Source organism: Patella vulgata, chromosome 8 (assembly GCF_932274485.2).
Source record: "Patella vulgata chromosome 8, xgPatVulg1.2, whole genome shotgun sequence".
Taxonomy (NCBI): domain Eukaryota; kingdom Metazoa; phylum Mollusca; class Gastropoda; family Patellidae; genus Patella; species Patella vulgata.
The window spans coordinates 50424615-50452574 of NC_065886.2; the positions used below are offsets into that span (position 1 = coordinate 50424615).

Consider the following 27960-nt stretch of genomic DNA (forward strand, 5'->3'; position numbering starts at 1 on the left):
GACACTGTATACACAATCATGCTTTCTTTATCCAGGACAATATTCCTTTTAGTTGTGCTATGACAGCAGCATTTCCACCCATTCCTCTCTCAATTTTCCTTTACATGCAATCTGATAAAAGTACAGATCTATATTTCGTTTCATTTTTTTTATACTTTTGATGGCCTCTACTACCAGGTCATACGAGCGGCTTTTGACCCTCTGACATCAGACATTTGATTAAGCAATCAGCGTTCATGTTTCTAGTTGTTTACCCACAGTTCAGTGCACAATACGCAAGAACTCATCGTAACAGAAAGTTTCATTGATTAATTCTTTACATCAATCAGAAAGCTGGTTATACAACTCATCCAGATCCTCCAGTAGTAAAGACAAGTAAAACAAAATTTTGAACTATAAAAACAAAACGAATTGAACATACTCGCAACTATCAGTATTCTAAACTCGCAACTCATAAGTAATAGGATTCTAGAAGAAATGTATATATTTTAAAGAAAACAAGAGAAATGATTATTAGATTATGATATTTATTTAATTACAATGAACATAATACATTGTACATGTTGTGTTCTAAAACACAAACATAAATCTCTATATCTACATAATATATTATCTGAGCAGTAAGTTTAAATAACCACACTACCAATTCTATTATTATAACACATCACAATAATAAAACCGGCAGAGGCTAACCAATTCAGAATATTTTAAAAACATGACTGATACTGTCTCTTTAAATTTTGACATTTTTATGTGTGGTTCTGGTTAAAAATTCATGATTCGCCATCTTGAATGCGTTGAAAAAGTTTGTTGCATGCATCAAGAAACAATTTACAATCAATCTGTACATAAAATAACAATACTTACAATATTTACTATCCTATGATTTAATAATTCAATAAATCTACCATGTATCGATCACACAAACAAAATAAATTTAGCACAGTGTTTAGATGGAATGTTACATGTACGGTTGAATCTACCTGTTCGAAACTACATACAAAACACTTTCCTTATTAAAGTCTGGTTTTCCCATTTTTCAACATAATAAAGACATGATGCACGAGGATGAATCAAGCTACGAAATAATGATCAATTAACAAAAAAAGTAAAAACATTAAATCCCCCAATTTCTTTATTTAATAATTTTTTAAAGTAAATCCATTGATTTAAAGACTTTGTATTTACAATTAATTTACTTGTACATTGGTAAATGCTGGGTATACATGTACATGTAGCCATTGTGTAGGAGGCAAATATAGCCTATATCATTCAAGATTATAAAATATTAGATCATGTATCTAATGTGTGATACCAAGTCACACGTAAGATATAAGAGTTAATATCAAAATATTAGATCAAGTAGGTCGGTTTATAAGAATTAATATCATAATATGCGCTCCTATGTGTACGAGCACTAATATTAGACAGAGGCAAGTTGTACATAAAAAGCTCTTAAACTTTTATTATCTTATCTGGATCCAAAATTATTATTAAATAACATTAGTTTATATTATGAAGTTTGGCAAAGTGCTCAAATTAATTATTACATTAACACCTGTGTGACAAGTCCTCACACATCACTAATTAACATAGTACACACAAAAAAAAAATACAATCATACATGACTTGAAAAACAAAAGGAAATTTACTTACAAGAATGACGGATATATACATATTCTAGGTCAACATGTACATATATTATTCAATGCCTTAATCACTGGCGGTTGTTTATTTCTTTTTAACTCATTGTCGTATTGAATAAATTTGTTCTAAATAATAATAATAATAATCAATCTTTATGGTTCACAACACACACATTTGGTTAATGTAATATTAGTATCACCAGTTTTAAATAATAAAGGAATTTCAACCCTCTAGCGTGTTTAGTAAGAATAAATTGATAGTTTATTAGAACCAAGCTGTCTTATGAACCATAAAGCATGATGGTAGTTAATTTAGAAAGCAGGGAAGGTGTTAACTTTATAAAGCTTTCTATATTAACAAAGTCAACAGGAACAACGAGATGAAAGTAGACCCGTTACACATATAGATTTAGAATCGTCTTTCCTCTCATCATTACCATATTCTTGTTTAATTTATAACTAAATAACGAATGTAATCACTGTTTGACAGACAAAATAAGGGCAACAATAAGTCCGTACAGACCCAATACTTCAGCAAAAATAAGGATGAGAATCATGCCGACAAATAACCTAGGTTGTTGAGCAGTACCACGCACACCAGCATCCCCTACTATACCGATAGCAAAACCAGCTGCTAATCCACTCAAACCTACACTTAATCCAGCTCCAAGATGAAGAAAACTCCTGCAAATAGAATAAGTACACATTAATAATAATATTTTTAAAGTAAACTAAATGAACTTTTATCAAACTATGCACAAATTGAAATCTCATCTTCATGTATACTGAACCAAACACTAGTGGTAATTTCAATAATGGGTGCATAATATCTATCACTGTAAGCTTAAAGGCGCTAAACATCTATCATTTAGTTAAAAAAAGTACTGGCCTTATTTTAACTGAAATATAGCCATTTATAATGCTTTTGTTGCTTAAATGTATTAAATACATCAATAAGAAACTATATGCTAAAGTTCTGTGTTTCTGGATCTAAGGTATTTCTCATAAACAGTGATTGAAAGTTGAGTAAATTCTTAATTTAAGTCTGAGAATGCTTTGTGAACTTAGGGCCTGGATTGGGTTGACCTAATGTGCTATTTTATGGGTCAAGATCTGTAGTATTATATTTTTGTTTTGAGACATCCATCAAGCGGATATTGTCTTGTTTCCTTTTTGGCCTACTGTGTAAAATTAGGTTTAATCTTGACATCAGCTTTATCTATACATCTAAAATTATTAAAGTTGACCTACATATAACTATTTCATTTTAAACATTTATATTTAGTTCTCTTGAATATATGTGTCAGCTAATGGAACTTCAAATCATATTCTGTATACTTCAATTATCATACCCAAGTTAAAAACTTTGTCCAAAAAAGTCACAGAATGATACCAATGTTAAAGAGCCATAGCCAAAAACTAAACTTTCTGGATTTTCCCTTTCTTCAACGTATCAATATTGGTATCATGAAACAAACTTAAGTTTCAAATTAATGTCTAATGTGTCTTCAAAGTGAATAACAAGGAAAGAAAAAGCCAATGAACAAAAAAAAAAGAAAGAAAAAAAAAAGCTTAATACATGCGGGTGTGACGCATACACCTATTTAAGAAAGTATCTCCTGCGTCGGCTATGACATGACACCCAATTCAGAATGAGGTCAATAACAGGTACTGTATGTAAATTTACCATAAAATGACTGGAGAGGGAGAGAAATGGGGTTAACGTCCACTTGACACAAACTAAGTCATTTTTGGACTAACACATGGTTCAATTTTATTTCAATTATTCGCTTGCTCATAGGGGTCTTTAGCAGTGGGAGGAAACCGGAGAAAACCCACAAGAAATTTACTGAGGGAACATCTACATGTACATGTAATTAGTAAAGCACTTTATTACTGTGTGTTATATACATGTAATGGTGATTTCATTCTTATTCTTATCACATGTTATTTTTTAAAGTGTTATGTTGGATCTTGTATCTAAGTACATGTAACCAAGACAACAAGAATAATAATTTACGAAATCCTAATATTTGTCAAGATTTACGGAGTCACCACAGATCCCATGATTAGCCATGAATAAAAATATTAAAAGGAAAGCCATAACACAAATTGAACTTAATGGCCTGAATGTAAACTTATTATTCAATCTTATTTGAAATAAGGACAAAACTTTTAGAGAGTGAGAAATGGAGAGAGAGAGAGGGGGGGGGGTAACTCCCATCACACAAACTAGGTCATTTCGGCCAGAGGACCCAGAGAAAACCCATGAGGTTGGACAGACTTCCTACTCCTTCAGTCCTTGTCACGTACAACCGGGGAATCGAAACCACACCAGTTGACCCAATGACCGACCGTATGATTGAACACGCACGCGTTAACCATTTGGCCATACAACCCAAAAAAACTTGAGCTTTTTACCGATACTTGTAGCCAAATGGACACCCTCGACGTATTTGTTATAAGTTTCTCAATTATAAATTATGTATCAAAATGGAAGAATGACTTACTTATATAATGTGTAAGAACTATCATTGGTGATATTCTGTGTAATTACAACAGCTACTACAAGACCATAAATAGCAATAATACCAGCCATGACAACTGGAATAATGGATTTCATAATTAATTCTGGTCGCATAACAGCCATAGCTGAGATACCAGTACCAGATTTAGCTGTTCCATAAGCAGCTCCCAAGGCTGAAAAGAAAGAAATTTTGAACATCATTAAAATGGAATAGATACAAAGTACCCTCAGTTTTGAGCACATCAGCAATGTCTTTCTTCCACAGCACACTGGGTCGCAAAATAAAACTCAGAAAAAAACATTTCTCTAAAACTAATATTCTGATAATGTCTATTTCAATGATGTAATTATGATTCAATGTGAGTGAAAGATCAACGGTTGACACATGTATGCCAATCATGGACAAAATGACACTGAATTAACAACCCCCTCCAGACTCAAATATTACAGTTCTTGATTCATTAAGATTTGTATTCGACAAAACATCTGAGAAAGAATAGACCTACAGCAGATGTCTATTCAAGTTTATTTCATATAGTTTTGTTTTTTTAAAATACGGTACATATAAGGTTACATTTTACTGTAATCACTAAAATGTAAATATTTATTAAATTTTGATTTTAGACCAAAAAGAAAATCTATAACATACATGTAGGCCTTAGTATTACTTCAGCAGGATACAGCTTTACAATTTAGTTGGCTTACACAAATTACACAATAAACATTCGATTTAATTATTTATTCCTTAATAAATTTATATAACCTCCTCACATTAAGCCAATTAATGTTAAATTTTATCCCTGCCTCCATGATTGTATATTGAACACAACTTTTGAAAACACAAATATATGCTTGTTAATTTTGATACAAAACTAGTAAATGTGCATGACAATGTGCAGGTAATATTAACTGAATATGTGGTTACTATAATGATCTGAAAACTTTGTATTTAAATTCTGATTATGGTTATCTTTCATCTAGCTAGGCCTATTTGATAATTTATGTAAGTGGTAAGTAATAATCACATGACCAACTCACTGCATGATGACATGGCCCATTTTATTCACTACATTAACATCATAAGATATGATCAAATATTCCCTAAATAAACCTAACTAGGATCTAGAACAGCATTAAAACGTATGTTTTCTATAATTTATAAGCATCAACTTCCAGTAGTAAGCCGGTACACACTGAATGAATTAATGAATGAATGAATGATCGAGTGTCAAATACCGTAAATACGTTTGATCTTTTATAGGTGACGGACATAACTCCAATCTTTCATTATGGTTTCATTTTGTACATAATTCTGTTTTAAACCAATAAAATCGTATGATCAGTTATCATAAATGTACACTAATTCCTCACAGTACCGAAAATGGAGCTCATTTTGAAGGATATGTACATTACATATTCAATTCTGATCGATACGATAGTGATGGTGGCTTCAGATTCAGAGAAAATGACAGCAAGCCGATTCCGATACTCACCACAAAACGCCATGGCGGATGTAACACCCATTACTCCAAAAAAAGATGTGTATGGAGGTGCGTCTGCATTGAATTCGGCCATTTTTATGATGTAAAAGAATAAAAGTAAACCAGAAAAATAAATATAATTGATTTAGTTAATGCTACTCCTCTGTTCTTCCACGCAAGATGGCGAATAATGAAATTGTCATATGATCATGTGACTGCTACGCCAACAGGTGCCCCTGAGTCACGAGATTTCATTCGTCATATGAAAGATAGCTAACCAATCAGCAGGATTTTAACATTTTGGTTAGGTAATGGTTTCACGTGGTTGAAATAAGCATGTTGTGATGGACCGTAGTTTGCCAAATTATATTTATGTAAACAGTGACTATTTGAATTAACAATTCAGCACTGCTGATCCCTTTTTGACTTAATCATGAAATTCGCTTACAGGGTAAGTGTAGCCCGAATGTGATCCGTGTGGTATGATCAGTGTGACTGTACAACAAAAAGGGATTTAGCGTAATATTTCTAGTTTTTCATTTTGGGCCCCTCAGAGTCAGACAGACTTGTATCTTTTATAAGTTAAAGGACCTAAGTCCGTAACTCAAAATCCTCCAAAATCTTCGACGTCGAAAACACGAATTATTGGTCAATTTAAATCAACATTGATGATGTAAACTTATCGGGAAAAGATGAGCTTCTGATATCCGATATTTAAGATCAAATAATTTTTTTAACATTGGTACACGAATCGTGTACCATAATGTGCTTCAGCCCCAGTTGTATTGAGAGACTCGAGGGACGAGGCTAGACACATTGCACCAAATCAAATGGAATTATGTAGACTAGAATAACTAGACGCTAGAAATTTGCACTCGATTGAGATTGCTGACTTATTTCGCCGAACATAACTGATTTGAAATTGGAGTAAAAACGGAAACCATTAAATGTAAATCAGTTTATATACATTCATATTACAGTATTATATGCGTTGCGACCCACTTTTGTGAATTTCTAGGTCCCAAATGTTAGCGATTTAGCTCCTTTAAAGACTTAACTACTAATCTAAACATTTATCCAGAATATATATCTGATTCCTGATAATGATGATCAGTATGTTTTAACTCAACAAAGGTCTTATGATCGATGTAGCACACCAAATTATTATACAATTTCATATTTAATAATGTACACTACCACAGTATTTATTGTTAATTTTATATCCATCCATCCATATAGTATATGGCAATGGTGTAGCCACAGCAGTATTACAGTTTAGCCAAATATGTTATTTTGTCCCAAAATTTTTTAAAAGTTTTTGATTGAATCAATTGACGAAAATGTCAAGCCTCTGTGACCACGGGGAGGTCAGGTTTGAAAAAGCAAAAGCACCAAAAAGGAACTAATATGCTCACAATTTATAGGGAATGGATGTTTATATCGTATGGATTCAGACCCAGATTATTTAAACTGTGGCATATAGTAGATCAAGACAATTAACCTTTGGAACGGAGCAACAAATTTTATTAAGAAAAAGTCTGATAGTATGGAACTTATAGAATTCTATCTGCATTGGCATAATTTACATTTACATTCAGTCGTTTCTGTTTTTACTGTAATGTAATTTCTAACCAGTTATGTTCGGCGAAATGGGATTGTGAATTGAATAGGAGTCTTTGGCATCTGGTTATTCCAGTCTACACCGGTAGTATTCTCCTACATGGGTTATGTTTAGCTTCGTTCATCGAGTTGCTTCATACAAATGGCGTTTTAATTCTTATAGTAAGTGCAGGCGGACTGCACCACACAAAATTTACACAAAAACAAATACATGGGCAAGACATCATATTCAGAAAAACACAAACAAACAATTCAAAAAAAAATAAAGTGAATGTATTTTGGCACCAATATTTTGCATTATTTTGATGCAAGGGATTTGTCATTACTTTTAGGCTGCACAAATATTAATTGTTCATGAAGTTAAGTGAATCGTCCATTCTACGATCAGGACTGTTCTCTTTGAATATCTTGGCGACATGAAGGGGGTCATTATGCACCACACACGCTATCAAGTGGCTCAGTCGGTTTTGCGTCACAGGGTTGCGCAGCCATGTTTTGATACGACGCAGAGTGCTGAAGGATCGCTCGGCTGAGCAGGAACTAGCAAGGTTCAGAAGTATGAGACGGAGAAGAGCTTTGACAGAAGGGAATATCTGCCTCACTTCAGGTGACATACTGAGGAACGCTTCATGCACAAGTGAAATAGATTTGGCCGAAAACTGGCGCATGAAGAAGGGCAATTCTTGTTCCAAGTCCCGATTCAGTTCCAGATACATAGAAACAAGCTCACCATCATGTGGATATAAACCTGAAAATCTGTCCTGACGATCAAAATCATGGGGGGGGGGGACAGAGACCTATTTGTCCCCCCACCCTTCCGATTCTAAGTATCCAATGATAAGTTCCTTGTCGAATTTGAATTCAGATTTTACTAGAATACAGGGGTGCTCATTTGCACTCGATTGAGATTGCTGACTTATTTCGCCGAACATAACTGATTTGAAATTGGAGTAAAAACGGAAACCATTAAATGTAAATCAGTTTATATACATTCATATTACAGTATTATATGCGTTGCGACCCACTTTTGTGAATTTCTAGGTCCCAAATGTTAGCGATTTAGCTCCTTTAAAGACTTAACTACTAATCTAAACATTTATCCAGAATATATATCTGATTCCTGATAATGATGATCAGTATGTTTTAACTCAACAAAGGTCTTATGATCGATGTAGCACACCAAATTATTATACAATTTCATATTTAATAATGTACACTACCACAGTATTTATTGTTAATTTTATATCCATCCATCCATATAGTATATGGCAATGGTGTAGCCACAGCAGTATTACAGTTTAGCCAAATATGTTATTTTGTCCCAAAATTTTTTAAAAGTTTTTGATTGAATCAATTGACGAAAATGTCAAGCCTCTGTGACCACGGGGAGGTCAGGTTTGAAAAAGCAAAAGCACCAAAAAGGAACTAATATGCTCACAATTTATAGGGAATGGATGTTTATATCGTATGGATTCAGACCCAGATTATTTAAACTGTGGCATATAGTAGATCAAGACAATTAACCTTTGGAACGGAGCAACAAATTTTATTAAGAAAAAGTCTGATAGTATGGAACTTATAGAATTCTATCTGCATTGGCATAATTTACATTTACATTCAGTCGTTTCTGTTTTTACTGTAATGTAATTTCTAACCAGTTATGTTCGGCGAAATGGGATTGTGAATTGAATAGGAGTCTTTGGCATCTGGTTATTCCAGTCTACACCGGTAGTATTCTCCTACATGGGTTATGTTTAGCTTCGTTCATCGAGTTGCTTCATACAAATGGCGTTTTAATTCTTATAGTAAGTGCAGGCGGACTGCACCACACAAAATTTACACAAAAACAAATACATGGGCAAGACATCATATTCAGAAAAACACAAACAAACAATTCAAAAAAAAATAAAGTGAATGTATTTTGGCACCAATATTTTGCATTATTTTGATGCAAGGGATTTGTCATTACTTTTAGGCTGCACAAATATTAATTGTTCATGAAGTTAAGTGAATCGTCCATTCTACGATCAGGACTGTTCTCTTTGAATATCTTGGCGACATGAAGGGGGTCATTATGCACCACACACGCTATCAAGTGGCTCAGTCGGTTTTGCGTCACAGGGTTGCGCAGCCATGTTTTGATACGACGCAGAGTGCTGAAGGATCGCTCGGCTGAGCAGGAACTAGCAAGGTTCAGAAGTATGAGACGGAGAAGAGCTTTGACAGAAGGGAATATCTGCCTCACTTCAGGTGACATACTGAGGAACGCTTCATGCACAAGTGAAATAGATTTGGCCGAAAACTGGCGCATGAAGAAGGGCAATTCTTGTTCCAAGTCCCGATTCAGTTCCAGATACATAGAAACAAGCTCACCATCATGTGGATATAAACCTGAAAATCTGTCCTGACGATCAAAATCATGGGGGGGGGGGACAGAGACCTATTTGTCCCCCCACCCTTCCGATTCTAAGTATCCAATGATAAGTTCCTTGTCGAATTTGAATTCAGATTTTACTAGAATACAGGGGTGCTCATTTGCACTCGATTGAGATTGCTGACTTATTTCGCCGAACATAACTGATTTGAAATTGGAGTAAAAACGGAAACCATTAAATGTAAATCAGTTTATATACATTCATATTACAGTATTATATGCGTTGCGACCCACTTTTGTGAATTTCTAGGTCCCAAATGTTAGCGATTTAGCTCCTTTAAAGACTTAACTACTAATCTAAACATTTATCCAGAATATATATCTGATTCCTGATAATGATGATCAGTATGTTTTAACTCAACAAAGGTCTTATGATCGATGTAGCACACCAAATTATTATACAATTTCATATTTAATAATGTACACTACCACAGTATTTATTGTTAATTTTATATCCATCCATCCATATAGTATATGGCAATGGTGTAGCCACAGCAGTATTACAGTTTAGCCAAATATGTTATTTTGTCCCAAAATTTTTTAAAAGTTTTTGATTGAATCAATTGACGAAAATGTCAAGCCTCTGTGACCACGGGGAGGTCAGGTTTGAAAAAGCAAAAGCACCAAAAAGGAACTAATATGCTCACAATTTATAGGGAATGGATGTTTATATCGTATGGATTCAGACCCAGATTATTTAAACTGTGGCATATAGTAGATCAAGACAATTAACCTTTGGAACGGAGCAACAAATTTTATTAAGAAAAAGTCTGATAGTATGGAACTTATAGAATTCTATCTGCATTGGCATAATTTACATTTACATTCAGTCGTTTCTGTTTTTACTGTAATGTAATTTCTAACCAGTTATGTTCGGCGAAATGGGATTGTGAATTGAATAGGAGTCTTTGGCATCTGGTTATTCCAGTCTACACCGGTAGTATTCTCCTACATGGGTTATGTTTAGCTTCGTTCATCGAGTTGCTTCATACAAATGGCGTTTTAATTCTTATAGTAAGTGCAGGCGGACTGCACCACACAAAATTTACACAAAAACAAATACATGGGCAAGACATCATATTCAGAAAAACACAAACAAACAATTCAAAAAAAAATAAAGTGAATGTATTTTGGCACCAATATTTTGCATTATTTTGATGCAAGGGATTTGTCATTACTTTTAGGCTGCACAAATATTAATTGTTCATGAAGTTAAGTGAATCGTCCATTCTACGATCAGGACTGTTCTCTTTGAATATCTTGGCGACATGAAGGGGGTCATTATGCACCACACACGCTATCAAGTGGCTCAGTCGGTTTTGCGTCACAGGGTTGCGCAGCCATGTTTTGATACGACGCAGAGTGCTGAAGGATCGCTCGGCTGAGCAGGAACTAGCAAGGTTCAGAAGTATGAGACGGAGAAGAGCTTTGACAGAAGGGAATATCTGCCTCACTTCAGGTGACATACTGAGGAACGCTTCATGCACAAGTGAAATAGATTTGGCCGAAAACTGGCGCATGAAGAAGGGCAATTCTTGTTCCAAGTCCCGATTCAGTTCCAGATACATAGAAACAAGCTCACCATCATGTGGATATAAACCTGAAAATCTGTCCTGACGATCAAAATCATGGGGGGGGGGGACAGAGACCTATTTGTCCCCCCACCCTTCCGATTCTAAGTATCCAATGATAAGTTCCTTGTCGAATTTGAATTCAGATTTTACTAGAATACAGGGGTGCTCATTTTCGTCCCCACTGTCTATCTGTCCGTCCGTCTGTCCATCCACCTGTTTGCTTCTTCAGTTTGAACTCTGGTTATTTTGGAAGGTGCTGGCATTGTACCTAATTCAACCATTCTAAAGGTATTGCTACTACTGGTAATTGGTGTTCCCTTCTTTAGTGGATTATTTCTCTATTATTTATTTGTCTGACAAACCACTATTTTTCTCAATAATAATGATGTCTGGACTGTATAATGGTACCAATATCGACAGTTTGTATATTTCTAAAATGGATAAATAAATTAGTTTGTCAAAGACGTATCAGTGCCAGTTGACCGTCCAGAAAAGCTTCCATACTCAACCAAGAGTATTTGACCACAACAAAAGAACACATAAAATGCCTTGAAATAAATTGTTTAAAATTCTGCACAAATTTATGTCCATTGATTGCAAAACTTTTTTCATATTTCTATTTCAGTTTTCCAACCTGCTAGGTACAGTTTATAAAAATGGTAATCTTAATTTTACACCAGATGGTAACAGTATTATTAGTCCAGTTGGAAACAGATTGACTATCTTTGATTTAAGAAAGTATGTATATATACCATACTATGTAGCTACAGGCATATGAAGATGTTTGTAAAACACTTTTGTCTTAGACACTTATTGTCTACTGCAAAGCGGGGGTTTGATGGCTGAATGGTTAGCGTGCGTGCGCTGTATCATAAAGTCTGTCATTGAGTCGACTGGCGTGGTTTCGAATCCCCGGTTGTAAGTGACAAGGAGTAGGGTTGCCTGTCCAACCTCGTGGGTTTTCTCCGGATCCTCTGGTTTCCTCCCACTGCTAAAGTCCCCTACGCGCAAGCGAATTATTGAAATAAAATTAAACCATATGTTAGTCCTGAAATGACCTAGTTTGTGTCGAGTGGACGTTAAACCCCATTTCTCTCTCTCTCTCTCTCTCTTTACTGCAAAGCCTATAACATGACTGATTAGTGAATATGAATTTCACTTTATTTGTTTTTATAACTTTTGGTCTTGGTTTAGCTGACTTATTGTTTACTGCAAAGCCTAAATAATATGACTGATTATGAAGTCTTTATAAACAGTCTTTCTTAAACATTTGAATATAAAAGTGGAAAAATATTGATACGGCAAAAATGTATCGATACAGTGTATTGCAGATTTTCGTATTGCAATATATCGATATAGCAATATTTTTTTGACAGCCTTAATCAGATAATACACATTTAGTAAAATGAAAGTTTGCAAGCCGTGTTCTGCTTCGTTTGTAGTGGCGCCTTTGGGGATGACATGGAACATGGCTGTCAAGTAGTAGGGCTCACCGATACATTAGTATAACATACTAGTATTTTTAGTATATTGTTGTGAATTCCGAATCTAGTTACACATTATTTTTATATATTTACTAAAGATTTTCTAAATATGAGCAAGCCTGGAAATAAGGCACCTCTCACAGACAATGTTAGGCACAGATTCAGGCTTTGTCAGGCACCAAACCTCTGGCGCCTGTCATTTTGTCTGGCACTGATTTGTCTTTTTTATTGATATGATTAATACATGTCCGGCTCTAAGTTGAAAACGTCCGGTACTATTTCATTAGTGCCTGACATTTTTTCAGCTACATCTAAAACTGTTATTTCCAGGCCGGAATATGAGTGTTTGTTTTTATTGATCAGTGTTATATATTTGTTTGTTTTTCAGTAATAAATCAGAAACATTACCAATAGAAGCTAAACAGAATATATCCCATGTTACACTTTCTCCTGATGGTTATACTATGATAGCCGTCTCCAATGGTACATACTAGTTTATAATACTACCTATTAATCTAGACTACCCATAAAACATATCTGTACTACCCTTGTTTCTGGTGCAGGTGTCTCGGTGGCTCAGTGAGTAAGACGCTATATCTCGTTAACCAGGACGGTTCGGTCTTGGTTTTGGCTAAGAAAGTTTCGCAGGATTTTCTAGCGGGGATTCACCATATCAGGGTGCCGGACGGATGGTGTAGCAAAGAATACCATTTAATTGTTTGGATAGTATGAAAAAAAATCCTTTGACAGTTGGAATCCAATTGCTGCCCAGACAAACTTTCTCTCATAGCATAACACTGAATGGGGTATGTACAGTCAGAGCAGAAAAATAGGACGTTAAACTCCATTCATTCATCCATTCATTGTTACTGCCACTGAATGTCAACTTTAATCGTAAATTCCAGTCTCTGACATTCAGCTTTAAATTGACAGAAATGAATTAAAGATATATCAGAGTTTAGTATTGTTGATATTGTAGATGTATATGTTAATTATTTATAATTTTAGATGGTGAAGCGATGTTATGTAGTTTAATCAGTAAGAGTATACTAGGAACACACAATTTTCACAGACCAATACATTGTGTTAAATTCAGTCCAAATGGCAAGTAAGTATGAACATGGAATACTTGTGTGGTTACTGCTCAAATCTGTTTTTGTTTCGAGATAAAAATTTGGATTAGTGTTTTAGTCATGATGTACAACATGTTACCCATGAGATAGAAATGTTTTTTTGTTTTTTTCATGCCTTTCTAGTTATTATTTTTAAATGATTTAACAAATGTTCATAGTAGTTAATCACCAACTTTATTAGGGATTTAGTGTTGACTTTTGTCTGGAATCTGCGATAAGTTAGTTGTCTCCCTTTGGTCTTCGGAGCTGTCGATAGTTGGTTCATTTTTCGATCAAAAGTTGTTATTAATCAATAGTTACACGTATCTCTTCTAGTTGTTGTCTGCCTCTTTATGTCATTGAGCAGAAAGCGTGAAGATCCACTTCTGCCTTTTGGAAACTCCTCTTAACGGAAACAAACTGTCAAATACTGTACATATTCATAACCTATAGGATTTAAAAGGATCTAGGGTGGGTTGTGGGAGGAGGGATTTAGATTATATTTTGACATTGGTCATCTTATATAGTGACATAGAAATCATAAAACAAATTGAAATTAGTGTTAATGGTGTTTTGATGTTTTCCAGAAAATTTGCTGTTACTCGAGAAAACATGGTGGACATATTTCACGCTCCAGGGAGAACGAGAGAATTTAACCCATTTACTATTTATAAGAAATTTCACGGTGCTTATGATGAAACAACGTGTATAGATTGGACAAGTGATTCAAGGTAAATATATTCACAGTGATATTAATACAACAAAATATTTATAAATACTTAGTTCACAGGCTGTTGACATGTGTTAAGAATCTTCCTTACTTATTTCCTTCCTTCCATAATTACTTACTTACTTACTTACTTACTTACTTCCATATGTCCTTACTTACTTACGTTCTCACATCCTTACCTACTTTTGAATAAGATTTACCATATCTTAATTTTTGATCTGACATTATCCGTACTCGTGTAGTATGTCCGGCATATACGTACAAAACAACATCCCTGTATAGATAAGTTTAGTTTATTAGAGGGATCCTCTGTCTTGTCAGGTTTTATTGCTTTCTGTGTTTGATTTGGATTCAGTGTTGATGATATTCCCAATTCCCTGCATGATGAGAGCTGGCCAAATGTCTATTCGGGACTAACATATGGTACAATTTTATTTGATGATTAGCTTGCGCATAGGAGTCTTCAGCAATGGGAGACAACCAGGAGAAAACAGGCGACCCTACTCCTTGCCACGTACAAGCAGGGAATTGAAATCACGCCAGTTGACTCAATGACAGACCTTGTCATATACAAGCTTGGGATTAAAACCAGACAACTATACTCAATGTTAGACCTGGTGATCTAAAGTGAATGCATTAGAGCACTCAACCATCCTATTATACCAGTGATGTTGATAAAATACTAGAAGAAAATATTTATGGGATGTACATTTTTGAAGAGAAATAAACTGTAAATATATATTTTATATTTCAGTGCAATATGTGTAGGAAGTAAAGATATGAATACCAGAGTTTATGGAGCAGAAAAGTTTACTAATTTAATTGTCTTTACTTTAGGAGGTCATAAAGGTGCCATTATTGGGTCATTCTTTGTGACAAATTCTTTAAATGTATCCTTTTATTCTGATAAAAACCTACAAAATTTGATTATTTCTTGAAAACTGTTTTAAATATCATTAAAGCCAGTGTTGAGATATAACCTATATTGTGTTCCACTATCCACACAGTCAGGCAAAAATGAAACTAAAATTGATAAAAAAAAACCCCAACCTAATCCTATAGAGCTTGCCCTCATCACTAATGGAATCAAAAAGCACATCAGTTTATCACAATGTAGAACTTTAGTTCTTTACTTACCTGAAAATCTGAAGCTGGTAGCTAACCTTCCTCGGGGCAAATATACTTAAGGGCAAGTGATATTGGGTATTTGAGAAAGAGTAAGTCATACCTGACACGATGTACAACATGTATTGAACATCTTTAACCAAATCTCAGGTTTTATCAGTCAGTGATGATTGTAAAGCTTCATTTTGGGAATCTGATAAAGAATTAAAAGATCTAGAATTAGCACCAGTAGGAGGATCAGATAAACCTGCTAAAAAGAAAAGTGGTAAATATATATACAAATATAATGTTAATCCGTTTATTACACAATAAATACCAAACATTTTGTTTAAGCGACCACTGCAACAGATTGTTTTATAAAAGTTTCGCCACATTGTAATATTCGGCATGCCTTGATGCATGTATATATTAGTTATTTTAGGCATGATTGTGATATTCTCAGACATTATGCCAGTGGAAGGGATAACCTTGAAATAGGAAAGGTTATTTCTAATTCAATATTTAGGACTCTGCTAAACAAATCACTCAACAAATATGGCCATGAAATATATTCCATGAATTGTCATGTATTTTCTTCCCTACTTGAACTGCAAATGAAATGAAATTAAATGGGGTTTAATGTCCTACTGTTCTCTTTTATCAAATTCCTACTGCCAAGTGATCTTCTACATGCATGCCAATGTATACACAGGTCCTTGGTTTTTCGGCCATCCGAACGACTAGACAGTTGTCCTTGTCAGGCCCTCCGTCCTGCACCACTGACAAGGGAAACCCACGCCTGAAAATCCTGATTTTAATCGGCCAATGCAGGGATTGAAATATTTGAACTGCATTATATATATACTTTCAATTGGAGTATAAACAAAGCTATTCTTTGTGTTTGAATTAACCGTATTAAACATCCACTTCTGTACAGAAACCGGCCTGATCTACAAGGCCAGTTAATTTTTATACGCCGACATTGAAATGTGGTCGTATATTGTCGTCGCCCCCGTCCGTCCGTCCGGCGTCCACAATTGCTTGTGGACGCTCTAGAGGCTAAAGTTAATATCCGATTGACTTTAAATTTATATACAGTGTTTAAGGCCATGAGACGAAGAAGCCTATTGATTTTCAGCGATTTCCGATAATTACTGCCAGAGTTATGGCCCTTGATCACTTCAAAAAATCTTGTGGACGCTCTAGAGGCCAAAGTTAATATCCGATTGACTTTACATTTATACACAGTGTTTAAGGTCATGAGACGAAGAAGCCTATTGATTTTCAGCGATTTCCGGTAATTACTGCCAGAGTTATGGCCCTTGATCACTTCAAAAAATCTTGTGGACTCTCTAGAGGCCAAAGTTAATATCCGATTGACTTTAAATTTATACACAGTGTTTAAAGTCATGAGGCGAAGAAGCCTATTGATTTTCAGCAATTTCCGATAATTACTGCCAGAGTTATGGCCCTTGATCACTTCAAAAAATCTTGTGGACACTCTAGAGGCAAAAGTTAATATCCGATTGACTTTAAATTTATACACAGCGTTTAAGGTCATGAGACGAAGAAGCCTATTGATTTTCAGTGATTTCTGATAATTACTGCCAGAGTCATGGCTCTTGATCACTTCAAAAAAATCTTGTGGACTCTCTAGAGGCCAAAGTTATTATATCCTATTGACTTTAAATTTATACACAGTGCTTAAGGTCATGAGACGAAGAATCCTATTGATTTTCAGCAATTTACAATAATTACTGCCAGAGTTATGGCCCTTGATCATTTTGAAAAATCTTGTGGAAGCTCTAGAGTCTAAAGTTAATATCCGATTGACTTTAAATTTTATACACAGTGTTTAAGGTCATGAGACGAAGAAGTCGATTCATTTTCAGTGATTTTCGATAATTACTGCCAGAGTTATGGCCCTTGATCACTTCAAAAAACTTTGTGGATGCTCTAAAGGCTAAAGTTAATATCTGATTGACTTTAAATTTATACACAGTGTTTGAGGTCACGAGGCGAATAATCCTATTGATTTTCAAAGATTTCTGATAATTACTGCCAAAGTTATGGCCCTTGGGTTAATATCCGATTGACTTCAGATTGATACACAGAGTTTAAGATCTTGAGACGAACAAGTATATTGATTTTCAATGAATTTTTATGACTTGGAACAGCTAAATCCATGATACAGTATTAAAAGTTTTGTATACAAAACGTTAGCATGGGGCAGATCTTTTATTTTTTTTTGTCAGTAAAATAGGGTTATATTACGATATATTTTATATTATTTAATATGTATTTTACAGGAAAAATGAATAAAAAAGGTGTTGATATGGTCAAGTATGAAAGAACAGAAAAGTAGGTTAAATTTCCCTTACCTGTATCATATAAACTAGCACTAATCTTTTTTTATGTCAATATATTTAACTGAAAATATTTATGTACTTTCTTCCTTCACAGACAAAAATTACGATCTGGATCAGTGCGAATGACCTGTGCTGCTTTTCATAAAGCTAATAATTTATTAGTTACTGGTTACAGTGATGGTGGATTTCTTCTTAATGAGATGCCAGGTTTTAATCTGATACATTCTTTAAGGTAGGTTTTTTCTCGATTTAATCACATCAACATTTACTCCTGACCTTTGAACTGCAAGATATAAGCAGATTTTGTGACTTATATTACAATGTCCTGTGACATGTATTTTTATTGCCTATCAGTATCAGTGGAGATGTTCATAGATTGAGTCAATTTGTAATAACAACGGGTGTCCATTGATGGATTGCAATTCATTAAAGGAGCTAAATTGCTAATTTTTGAGACCTAGAAATAGACACAAATGTATTATGAATGTATATAAACTGATTTACATTCAGTCGTTCCCATTTTTACTCTAACTTCAAATCAGTTATGTTCGGTGAAATATGCCAGAAGTCTCAGTCGATTGGCAATCTTTAACATCTGGTTATTCCAGTCTACACCGATAGTATTGCGTATTCTCTCCAGATAAGAATATGAGGTCACCGTTTGACATACTTGTGGAATATGTCTAGCCTCATTTTTTCTTGTCCTTTGTTACAAATGGCACTGAAATGCATTATGATACACAATTTGTGTACCAATGGCAAAATGTTTATTTTGTCTTAAATATTGGATATCAGAAGCCCATCTTTTCTCAGTAAGATCATAACATCAATGTTGATTTAAATTGACAAATTATTCGTGTTTTCAGTGTTGAAGACTTTGGATGATATTGAGTTAGAGACTTAGCTATTTTAAATGACATGTTGCTAGATGTTTTGTAATTTTATTAATTCATAAATATCTTGTTTTTATTGTAGTATTTCTGAGCAATCAGTAAAATCAGTTGATATAAATCTGACTGGTGATTGGATAGGTGTAGCATGTTCACAACAAGGACAATTACTGGTGTGGGAATGGCAGAGTGAATCGTATGTCATGAAACAACAAGGTCATTTTAACAACATGACATGTCTCGAATATTCACCAGATGGACAAAATATTGTCACCGGAGGCGATGATGGAAAGGTAAACTGCAGTAAAGCTGTGATTATATTTCTGAAGCAGTGTTTTAAAAGCATATGATATAGCAGTTCTGAAAGTTTTTTCATTGGTCGGTCAACTAATCAAATCAATTAAATAAGATGAAGATGTGTAGTACTTTTCTTTCATTGTGGTATTGATTAGTCTACAAGTGTTATCTGATGCAGCAATGATTATTAACCAGTGCTTAAGGAATATGGGAAGTAGTCCATTCTCAACCAAAACATCTTAGAAAAGTAGTTTTTATACGCCCACATCTTAATGTGGATGTATATTGTAATCCCTCTTTCTGTTTGTCTCTGCCCATACTTTCTTGTTAGTGCTCTAGAGGCTACAGTGTTTATCTGAATTTTCTGAAACTTTCAGTAAACTAGTATTGTGACAATAAGAGAATCCCTAGTTCTTATCATCATAATTGGATAAATACTTTTTAGAGTTATGCCCCTTTTTGCTGTAACCAGTTCACACTGCTTGTAATGTTTGTCAGCATAATAGAGGCCGAATGGTTAGCGCGTAAGGTCTAGCATTGAGTCAACTGGCGTGGTTTACATTAACCAGTTGTACGTGACAAGAAGTAGGGTTGCCTGTCCGACCTTGTGGGTTTTCTCAGGGTCCTCCAGTTTCCTCCCACGGCTAAAGACCCCTACATGCAAGTGACCTATGCACAAACAAATTCTTGAACCATATGTTTGTCCCGAAATGACCTAGTTTGTGTCAAGTGGACATTACTCCATGTCTCTGTCTCTCTGTCTCTCTATTCTTAACCCTTTAAACTTATCTGAAAAGTTGAGTTTTCTCTTGGTGTCTTGGTTTAAAAAGCATCTTCAAATAAAACACTAATTATGGATAACAATTACTATGGTATATTTCACTGCAATTTCACAAGTCATTCTTAAGCATATATGAACACAAATAAAATGAAAGCATATTATGTATTAATTGTAGGTGAAAGTATGGAATACAAGTAGTGGATTTTGTTTTATAACGTTTAATGAACATCTTAGTGGTATATCAGGAGTAGCATTTAGTCAATATGGTCAAGTTGTTGTATCATGTTCTTTAGATGGTACTGTTCGGGCTTTTGATCTTAACAGGTAATAAAATTAAACAACCTATATATCTATTTAGTATTTGGATTGGAATACTATAAGTGGATTAGACGATAACAAACATCTGAACAATGTACTTTATATTCATGTGTGAGTGGTATTATTCAGCAGACGATGTTGAGTGACATCATCTGCTAAATAATAGCACTCGCACTGTAGAGCGACAGTTTTTCACAATGTCAATCTGTTGACCTTCATCTATGTATAAGTCAATTCCAAGTAGAAGACAAGGTCCTGAGTTTCGCTGAAAAGTTAAAGTAGTATCCTTGAAATAAGTTCAGTGTTATATTTGGATCCTGGGTTGTTACACAGTTACATGTGGGTGAAAAGGAAAAATCAACCATTCTCCATGTTAGAATTCCAAATCTCCATCTTTATTACTCAAAAAGGCAGAAGAACTACAACATAAGGGAGACAACTTGTGTTAACTTAAATATGGCATTCAGACCACAGTGATACAGAATATACCACAATATGACATCGGCATAAAGGAAAAACAAAAGTATAAAGTATAACATGGCATTCCTTGCGCAGATGCACCCAATGGCAAGTGGTATCCATTGTACTAAAAAGTTACAGTAATATCCTTGAAACAAGTTCAGCATAAAGGATAAATGTATAACATGGCATTCCTTGCGCAGATGAACCCAATGGCAAGTGGTATCTGTTGATCTAGAAAGTTTAAATGTCTATATATTTGGAATAAAATGGAATATATTGTGAAATTGTATTGAAGGTTTTGATGTTTCAGATATCGTAACTTTCGAACGTTTACCTCCCCTCGTCCAGTACAGTTTTCATGTTTAGCATTAGATCATAGTGGAGAAATAGTATGTGCTGGAGGTCAAGATTCATTTGAAATATTTGTTTGGTCAATGCAAACGGGTAGATTATTAGAAGTAAGTAACATTTAGTTTCTAAACATAATAACTCTGGGCAGAATAACTAGGGGTTGGATGGCTGAATGGTTAACTCGTGCGCATTATATCATAAGGTCTGTCATTGAGTCACCTGGCATGGTTTTGATTCCCCGGTTGTACGTGACAGGAAATAGGTTCATCTCTCCAACCTGTTCACCTGTTTTCTTCTGGTCCTCTGGTTTCCTCCCACTGCTAAAGACACCTTCGGGCAAGCAAATTATTAAAATAAAAATGAACCATATGTTAGTCCCGAAATGACCTAGTTTGTGTTGAGTGGACGTTAAACACCCTCTTCCACCTGTATGAGGCCCGGCTATAAATTTAGATACTCTGGGAATTACTAATATTTATCGAGGAATGGCGACTAATGAATGATTGCATTATGTTTTCAGGTACTGACAGGTCATCAAGGACCAATCAGTTGTCTTAGTTTTAGTTCTAGTAGAGCCATGTTAGCTAGTGCATCATGGGATAAAACAGTTAAAATATGGGATGTATTTGAAAGTAAAGGATCTAAAGAAACGATACATTTACTTACTGATGGTATGTGTAGAGATTTAAGTTAATTGTTTTTAGATTGCATTAAATCATTTTCTAGGTTTAAAAGGACTTTAGATGTTCGAATCTAAAAGAGAGTGCTCCCACCTTTTTCATTTTACAAAATTTCCCCGACAATGTAGAGGTGGTTTATTATAAGCCCACATTTAATGGAGACATCCTTCTGTCCATAATTTCTTGTGATAACTTTATATTTTGGAGTTCTGATGTATTTTTTTCACATTTACGGGGATGTACGTCAGATTATTGGGAGACCCCTTATTGAAATTCGAAATTTTTCAATTGCTTATTGCTTAGATATTGTGGGATTTAGGGTATAAGAAAATACTCATAAAATTTTGGGATAGTAAATTTACAACCCACTTTCTCAAATGTTTAATTTTAAAGCTTGGGAGTGCGCTACCAATTCTTGATGAAATTCTTAAAAACTTGGTAACTTCCTTATATATATATTGAAATTTATGAAATGCAGTAGAATTTTGTAATACTTGATGGGATTGTTCATGCGGGTGAATGGAGGAACCCTATATTTTTTCAAAATGTCAGACTCTTCTGTTGGTTAGGGTATTAGAGAACACGACAAGAACATGTCTATATCTTTGATGTGTAACAAATGCTTATTATTATTTGCTCTTTTCAGTTCTTTCTTTAACATTCCGACCAGATGGACAGGAATTAGCTGTATCAACATTAAATGGCCAGATATCATTCTGGAATCCTTATACGGCTGTACAGATAGGATCGGTAGAGGGTAGACATGATCTAGGCTATAGTAGAAAAGATACAGATAAAGTTACTGCCAAAAAACTCTCAGAGGGAAAGTAAGTTATTGATGTTTGCATTATGGGTTTATCAACAATTAATAAAAGAGGCATTATGGAAGATTAGATAAAGAGCTGACAGTTCCTGCTATGATAGTTAAAAAAATAGATAATGTAAAGAAAATTTCGGTCAAATTGCTCCACTCTGAACCGAGATATTAGCGATTGAAGTTTAGGCCTAGCCTCGATCATCATTACTAAAGTTGGTACAATAAAAAACAAAGTCTTGATTATCCATTTTGACATTAGAGCATCCATGACAAAATGTATTCAAATCCAGTAAATATCGCAGGCTAGCGATGGCATTGAGAGTTAATTATCGTCTAGATAACTTAATTAATGTCTAATTAATAGTTTAGATAACATTTCAGGTCTGAAGAAAGACCTGCAGTTGGCAGATTTAGCTCTTACATAATGTATGTTTAATCAGATGTTGAAACCTTTTCCATTCTCTCAAAACAAAAACATAAAAAACAAAAGTTATATTGGTTGCATTTGTTATCTTTTTTTTTTCAGATATTTTAATACATTGTGTTATAGTGCTGATGGAAAATGTTTATTAGCTGGCGGACAGTCTAAAAATATCTGTATTTATTCTGTAGCCGATCAGATTCTCATGAAGAAATTCGAAATCTCTTGTAATCGTTCATTTGATGGCATGGAGGTAAATAAATAGTTTTATTATCAATGTTGATGCTGATTGAAAGACTGATCTATGGAAAATGATCACTTTCCATTGTTAGTAACTGTCTAGTAGAGTTGTACCTGATCAAGTTCTAATGGTTTAAACATAAACCAATAGAAAACTTTAATGAAAGATAAACATCTATTAGTTTCTAGCATATAATAGATGGACATGATATATATCTTAGAGACACATGTTGCAATGATTTAATCATTATAAATGGCTAGTGATTAGAATGAATGAAGTAGGATAATGACGATGTGAATATGCCATGCAGAGTGCAATGAGGAAAATTTTGCCTGAACAGCAATTTAATTCCAACTGTTAAGGTTTTTTTTATGTGCACACTAAGGTGTAAATAGGATTTTAGTTTTTCATATCATCCAAAGGACTAGACATTGTTCCTTGCCAGGCCTTCAGTCCTGCACCACTTACAAGTGGTAACACGCTGGACAAATCTGGGGAACTTTCATCGGCCAAAACCAGGACCTCTTAGTTAGCCACCGTGGCTCCCGATAATAACATAATTTATATAGCACAATAAATACCCGTATTAGGAGTTCCAAATGTGCTTGCAAAGTTATACAATTTGGTTCCATTTCATCCATAGTGTTGTATGAACAGGTGAGTTTTCTGTCTTGTTTTGAAAATGCAGACAGACTTTGATCTTTTTATATCAAGGTGTAGTGAATTCCACAAATGAGCTGAAGAGTACTGGAATGAACATTTGGTCATTTCTAAGCTCGTGTATGGTACTATTAACAGATGTTTTGAAGAAGATTGTAGACATTTTCCTGGAATATATGTGAAGATGAGATTTTTAATTATATATATTATTGTTGTATGATTACAGGAATATCTTGATAGAAGAAAAATGACAGAATGGGGAAGTTTAGCTTTAGTTGATGCTGGGGAAGGGGAGCAGGATGGAGTAACTTTAAATTTACCAGGTGTAAAGAAAGGAGATTTAAGTTCTCGTCATTTTAAACCAGAAGTACGAGTAGCCTGTGTTCGATTCTCACCTACAGGTAATGTTCACAGTATATAACTTTCCTAGTAGAAATAGATCTGATTATAACTACACTATTCCAAGTTTTGAACATTTAAAGTTTACATTATTTTCTACTGATTGTGCCCCCATTTATATTGTCTATAGTAGTTGTCTGAATGATAACTCATTTCTACCCATGAACATCAGGGCCAAAATAATACCTAACCTACATTTATTGACCTATATAATATACCTGTAAATTGTTATATGACCACATGGTTTCAGATGGGGCAAAAAACTCAGGTCACGTGTATACATTGGTATACAAGTTAAAGATCGCTTAGCAGTTGGAATTTGATATAAGAGTAGGCCATATTGCTGCTGCCCTGGTAAAATTTCCCTCATAGCTCCCTCGTGGGGAGAACAGTAGGACGTTAAACCCCATTTTTCTCTCTCTGTTATATGACCATAAATTGATTAATACAGTCATTTGTATACAGAGTAAAGGATCACTCCAATGAATGGGTCAAATTTGACCTTTATATGGGAGAAATACTGACATCATAATAAACAGCAATTACATTTTAAACATTTAGAAGGTAATTGAAATCTTATGTTGCATATAGACACCAAACATTTACTGCAGGTATATTTAAAATTTAATATGTTACTTTCATTTCTTCACAAACTGAAACTTGATTCAAATCAAAATGCATTTTCATTAATTTATTTTGCACATATTTTTCAGGAAGAGCATTTTCTGCCACGACAACAGAAGGTTTATTGATATACTCTCTAGATCATAATTTAGTTTTTGATCCATTTGAATTAGAAATGGACATAACTCCAGCAAATATCAGAAAAACTTTACATAATGAAAACTTTTCCAAGGCACTAATGTTAAGTTTCCGACTGAATGAACAGAATCTTGTTGAAGAAGTTATAGAAAATATTCCTGTAAAAGATAGTAAGTAGACGTATATAAGTACTGAAACATTGTTGTTATACATGTATTGCTTCAATATCAGGGTGGATGGGTGGGTGAAACATTATTGTCATACATGTATACGAATATAAGTACTGAAACCTTGTTGTTATACATGAATTGCTTCAATATCAGCAGGGTAGGTAGCTGAATGATTTAACGTATGCATGTGAGAGAAATCAGGTTTAACGCCCAGTCGACACAAACTAGGTCATTTCGGGTCTAACATATGGTTCAATTTCAATTTTATTGCGCGTATGGGTCTTTAGCAGTGGGAGGAAACCACAGGACCCGGAGAAAACCCACAAAGTTGGACAGCTGACCCTATTCCTTGTCACGTAGAACCCAGGAATTAGTGCTTATATCAAGTAAAATTTTACGCATCGATGCATCGGACTCAAACATCGATTCTCGTATCGATGCATCGGGAATTTTTTGCCACCATTTTGTTAATCAAAAATTACAGAAATAACATTAGTATTTCTGATAGAAACATGAATTTCCCTAACATTATCATTAGGCCTACTATAGAAATGTCGATTTATTTGAATAAATTTATTTCCACAATATTCTTCTGTTATTTATTATGACATTAATATTGTCCGATTCACTTCAATTGACACTCGTTAGCCATTGTTCAAATTTGTTGTAAGAACCGGCCGCGAAATATTATCCTTCTGACAGTTCGTTTGGTCATTTAAATGAACCGTGAAATTGACCTTGGGGTTAAAGGACATGATAGCCAGGGGACGTAACCAGCAAACGCAGTCTTTGACTTTGTAGTCACTGGAAAATGGAGAAAAACATAACGGAAGCGTAGGGTAAACAGGTCAAGCCTAATAATTTGTGCGGGATTCATTGAATTGTTCCGTTGTTTTATTTTGAATGATATAAAACACGCAGAAAAACGTATTTAAAAGGTGTTTTTTTATTCTAGTGGACGAACTTGTGAACTCCTCTGAGTCCTCAGACACATAAAGCTAATTGTTAGTATTTTTTGCCGATGCATCGATAATACAAAAAAGTACCGAGAATCGAATAGGCGTTAGCCGAATCGATGCATCGGCGATGCATCGATACTTGATATCAGCACTACCCAGGAATCAAAACCATGCCAGTTGACTCAATGACAGACCTTATGATACAACATGCACGCGCTAACCATTTGGCCATCCAACTGATTTATATTCTGTAACATTCATCAGGCAATTGGTTATATTGATGGCATGAATATAGTAGGCACCAAATGGGTTATATTGTGTGCATAATAAATTTCATAGTAATCATTTAAAATCATCTAAATAAGATTGCTGACATTAAACTTTATTAATTTTTTTTTCATTGTTTATTTACAGTTGATGTGATTTGTCAGAATCTTCCTAATGTCTACATAGATAAATTATTAAACTTCATAGCTACACAAATAGAATCATCAGCCCACATACAGTTTTATCTCATATGGTTACAGTGTTTATTAATGCAACATGGTCCACAATTAAAACAACGATCACAGTCACTAATGGCAACTCTTAGATCGTTACAGAAAAATGTCACTAGAAAATATGAAGATATAAGTAAAATGTAGGTATTGTTTGCATAAGTTATTGTATTTTGTTGATTAGTTTACTTTTAAAGAGGTATTAACACTTTCAATATTAAGAAAAGAATATAACTAATTTTATGAAATATCACATTCAGAGTTGGACTCGTCTTGAATATCCAAGTAGTGATCTGTATAGAACAGGGTATTTTTGACAAACGTTTGTTAAAATCCTTGAAAACCACAAAAAGTTAAATCACTCTCGATCCTAGAGATAATTTTAGGCTATCCTTCGTGTATCTCTGGTAAAACTTGCCGGCCATTAATCTTGACTCCATAGAGATAAGTGTATAACGTTTTTGATGGAGGTTGATGTCTGGTTCCATCTAATACTATATCGCAGAGATAGCAAGTTCCTGTATTTATGCAGAACTCACAAGAAGAACACTTGCAAATCTATCAAGAAAATTATGTCTAGTCATTCAAATGGAATATTTGCGTACATGTAAAAGAATTCTGTAAGTAGAGAGAGTGGAAGTGCTACTGTCCAGGCAAAATTCTCTTTCTGCAGACCCATATGTACATCAGAGTAAGTGAGACTGGCTCATATTTATTTAAAACATGACATAATTTCAGCGATTAATGTTTTAATTTGAATTTAACCCGAGTTTTTCTCGTTTCAGATGTGATCATAATAAATATAATCTTCAGTTTATACAAGTATTGTCACAAACATGTCAGATTGAAGGAAAACGAAAACATAAAACAAATTTAAAAGACATAACAAAACAAACTTCTGATAATGAAAGTGAGGAAGACAGTGTTAGTGAAAGTGAAGCTGATATAAATATGGCACTAGAAGAACAATCAGAATCTGACAGCAACACAGAATTTTTTATACCATAAAAAAAAATGTCTTTTTAATAAAATTACAAAATGAAAATGTTATTGTTTAATCAGTTGTGTTTTACTTGACAAAAACTAGATCATTTCGGGACTAACATATGGTTCAATAATTTTATTCCAATAATTCTCTTGCACGTATGGGTCTTAGGCAGTTGAAGGAAACTGG

General features: G+C 34.3%; 2 protein-coding genes across 2 annotated transcripts; one reads left to right on the top strand and one right to left on the bottom strand.

Moving 5' to 3' along the window:
- Positions 1-510: 510 nt before the first annotated feature.
- Positions 511-5859, bottom strand: LOC126829340 (V-type proton ATPase 16 kDa proteolipid subunit c). The gene is made up of 3 exons (XM_050559140.2): positions 5667-5859; positions 4157-4346; positions 511-2330 (listed from the first exon to the last, which is right to left on the bottom strand). Exons 1-3 carry the CDS (start codon positions 5746-5748, stop codon positions 2123-2125), a joined length of 480 nt encoding a protein of 159 aa, XP_050415097.1. The 5' UTR covers positions 5749-5859; the 3' UTR covers positions 511-2122.
- Positions 5860-5968: 109 nt separating this feature from the next.
- On the top strand, positions 5969-27844 carry LOC126829339 (periodic tryptophan protein 2 homolog). The gene is made up of 19 exons (XM_050559139.2): positions 5969-6105; positions 11908-12020; positions 13155-13249; positions 13775-13874; positions 14466-14609; positions 15363-15498; positions 15884-15998; positions 18022-18073; positions 18176-18313; positions 19057-19264; positions 20225-20373; positions 21140-21287; positions 21701-21851; positions 22507-22687; positions 23204-23351; positions 24226-24400; positions 25112-25330; positions 26704-26929; positions 27572-27844. Exons 1-19 carry the CDS (start codon positions 6088-6090, stop codon positions 27792-27794), a joined length of 2739 nt encoding a protein of 912 aa, XP_050415096.1. The 5' UTR covers positions 5969-6087; the 3' UTR covers positions 27795-27844.
- The last annotated feature ends 116 nt before the right edge of the window (positions 27845-27960 follow it).

What these genes read in the sequence shown, in the direction of transcription:
- LOC126829340 (XM_050559140.2), bottom strand. Translation starts at nt 5,748, where the DNA reads ATGGCCGAATTCAATGCAGACGCACCTCCATACACATCTTTTTTTGGA. An exon ending in ATCCGCCATGGCGTTTTGTG is followed by an intron (nt 4,347 to 5,666) that starts GTGAGTATCGGA and finishes CTTTCTTTTCAG; the next exon opens with CCTTGGGAGCTGCTTATGGA. An exon ending in AGTTCTTACACATTATATAA is followed by an intron (nt 2,331 to 4,156) that starts GTAAGTCATTCT and finishes TTCTATTTGCAG; the next exon opens with GAGTTTTCTTCATCTTGGAG.
- LOC126829339 (XM_050559139.2), top strand. An exon ending in GATTGGACAAGTGATTCAAG is followed by an intron (nt 14,610 to 15,362) that starts GTAAATATATTC and finishes TTTATATTTCAG; the next exon opens with TGCAATATGTGTAGGAAGTA. An exon ending in TTGTGACAAATTCTTTAAAT is followed by an intron (nt 15,499 to 15,883) that starts GTATCCTTTTAT and finishes ACCAAATCTCAG; the next exon opens with GTTTTATCAGTCAGTGATGA.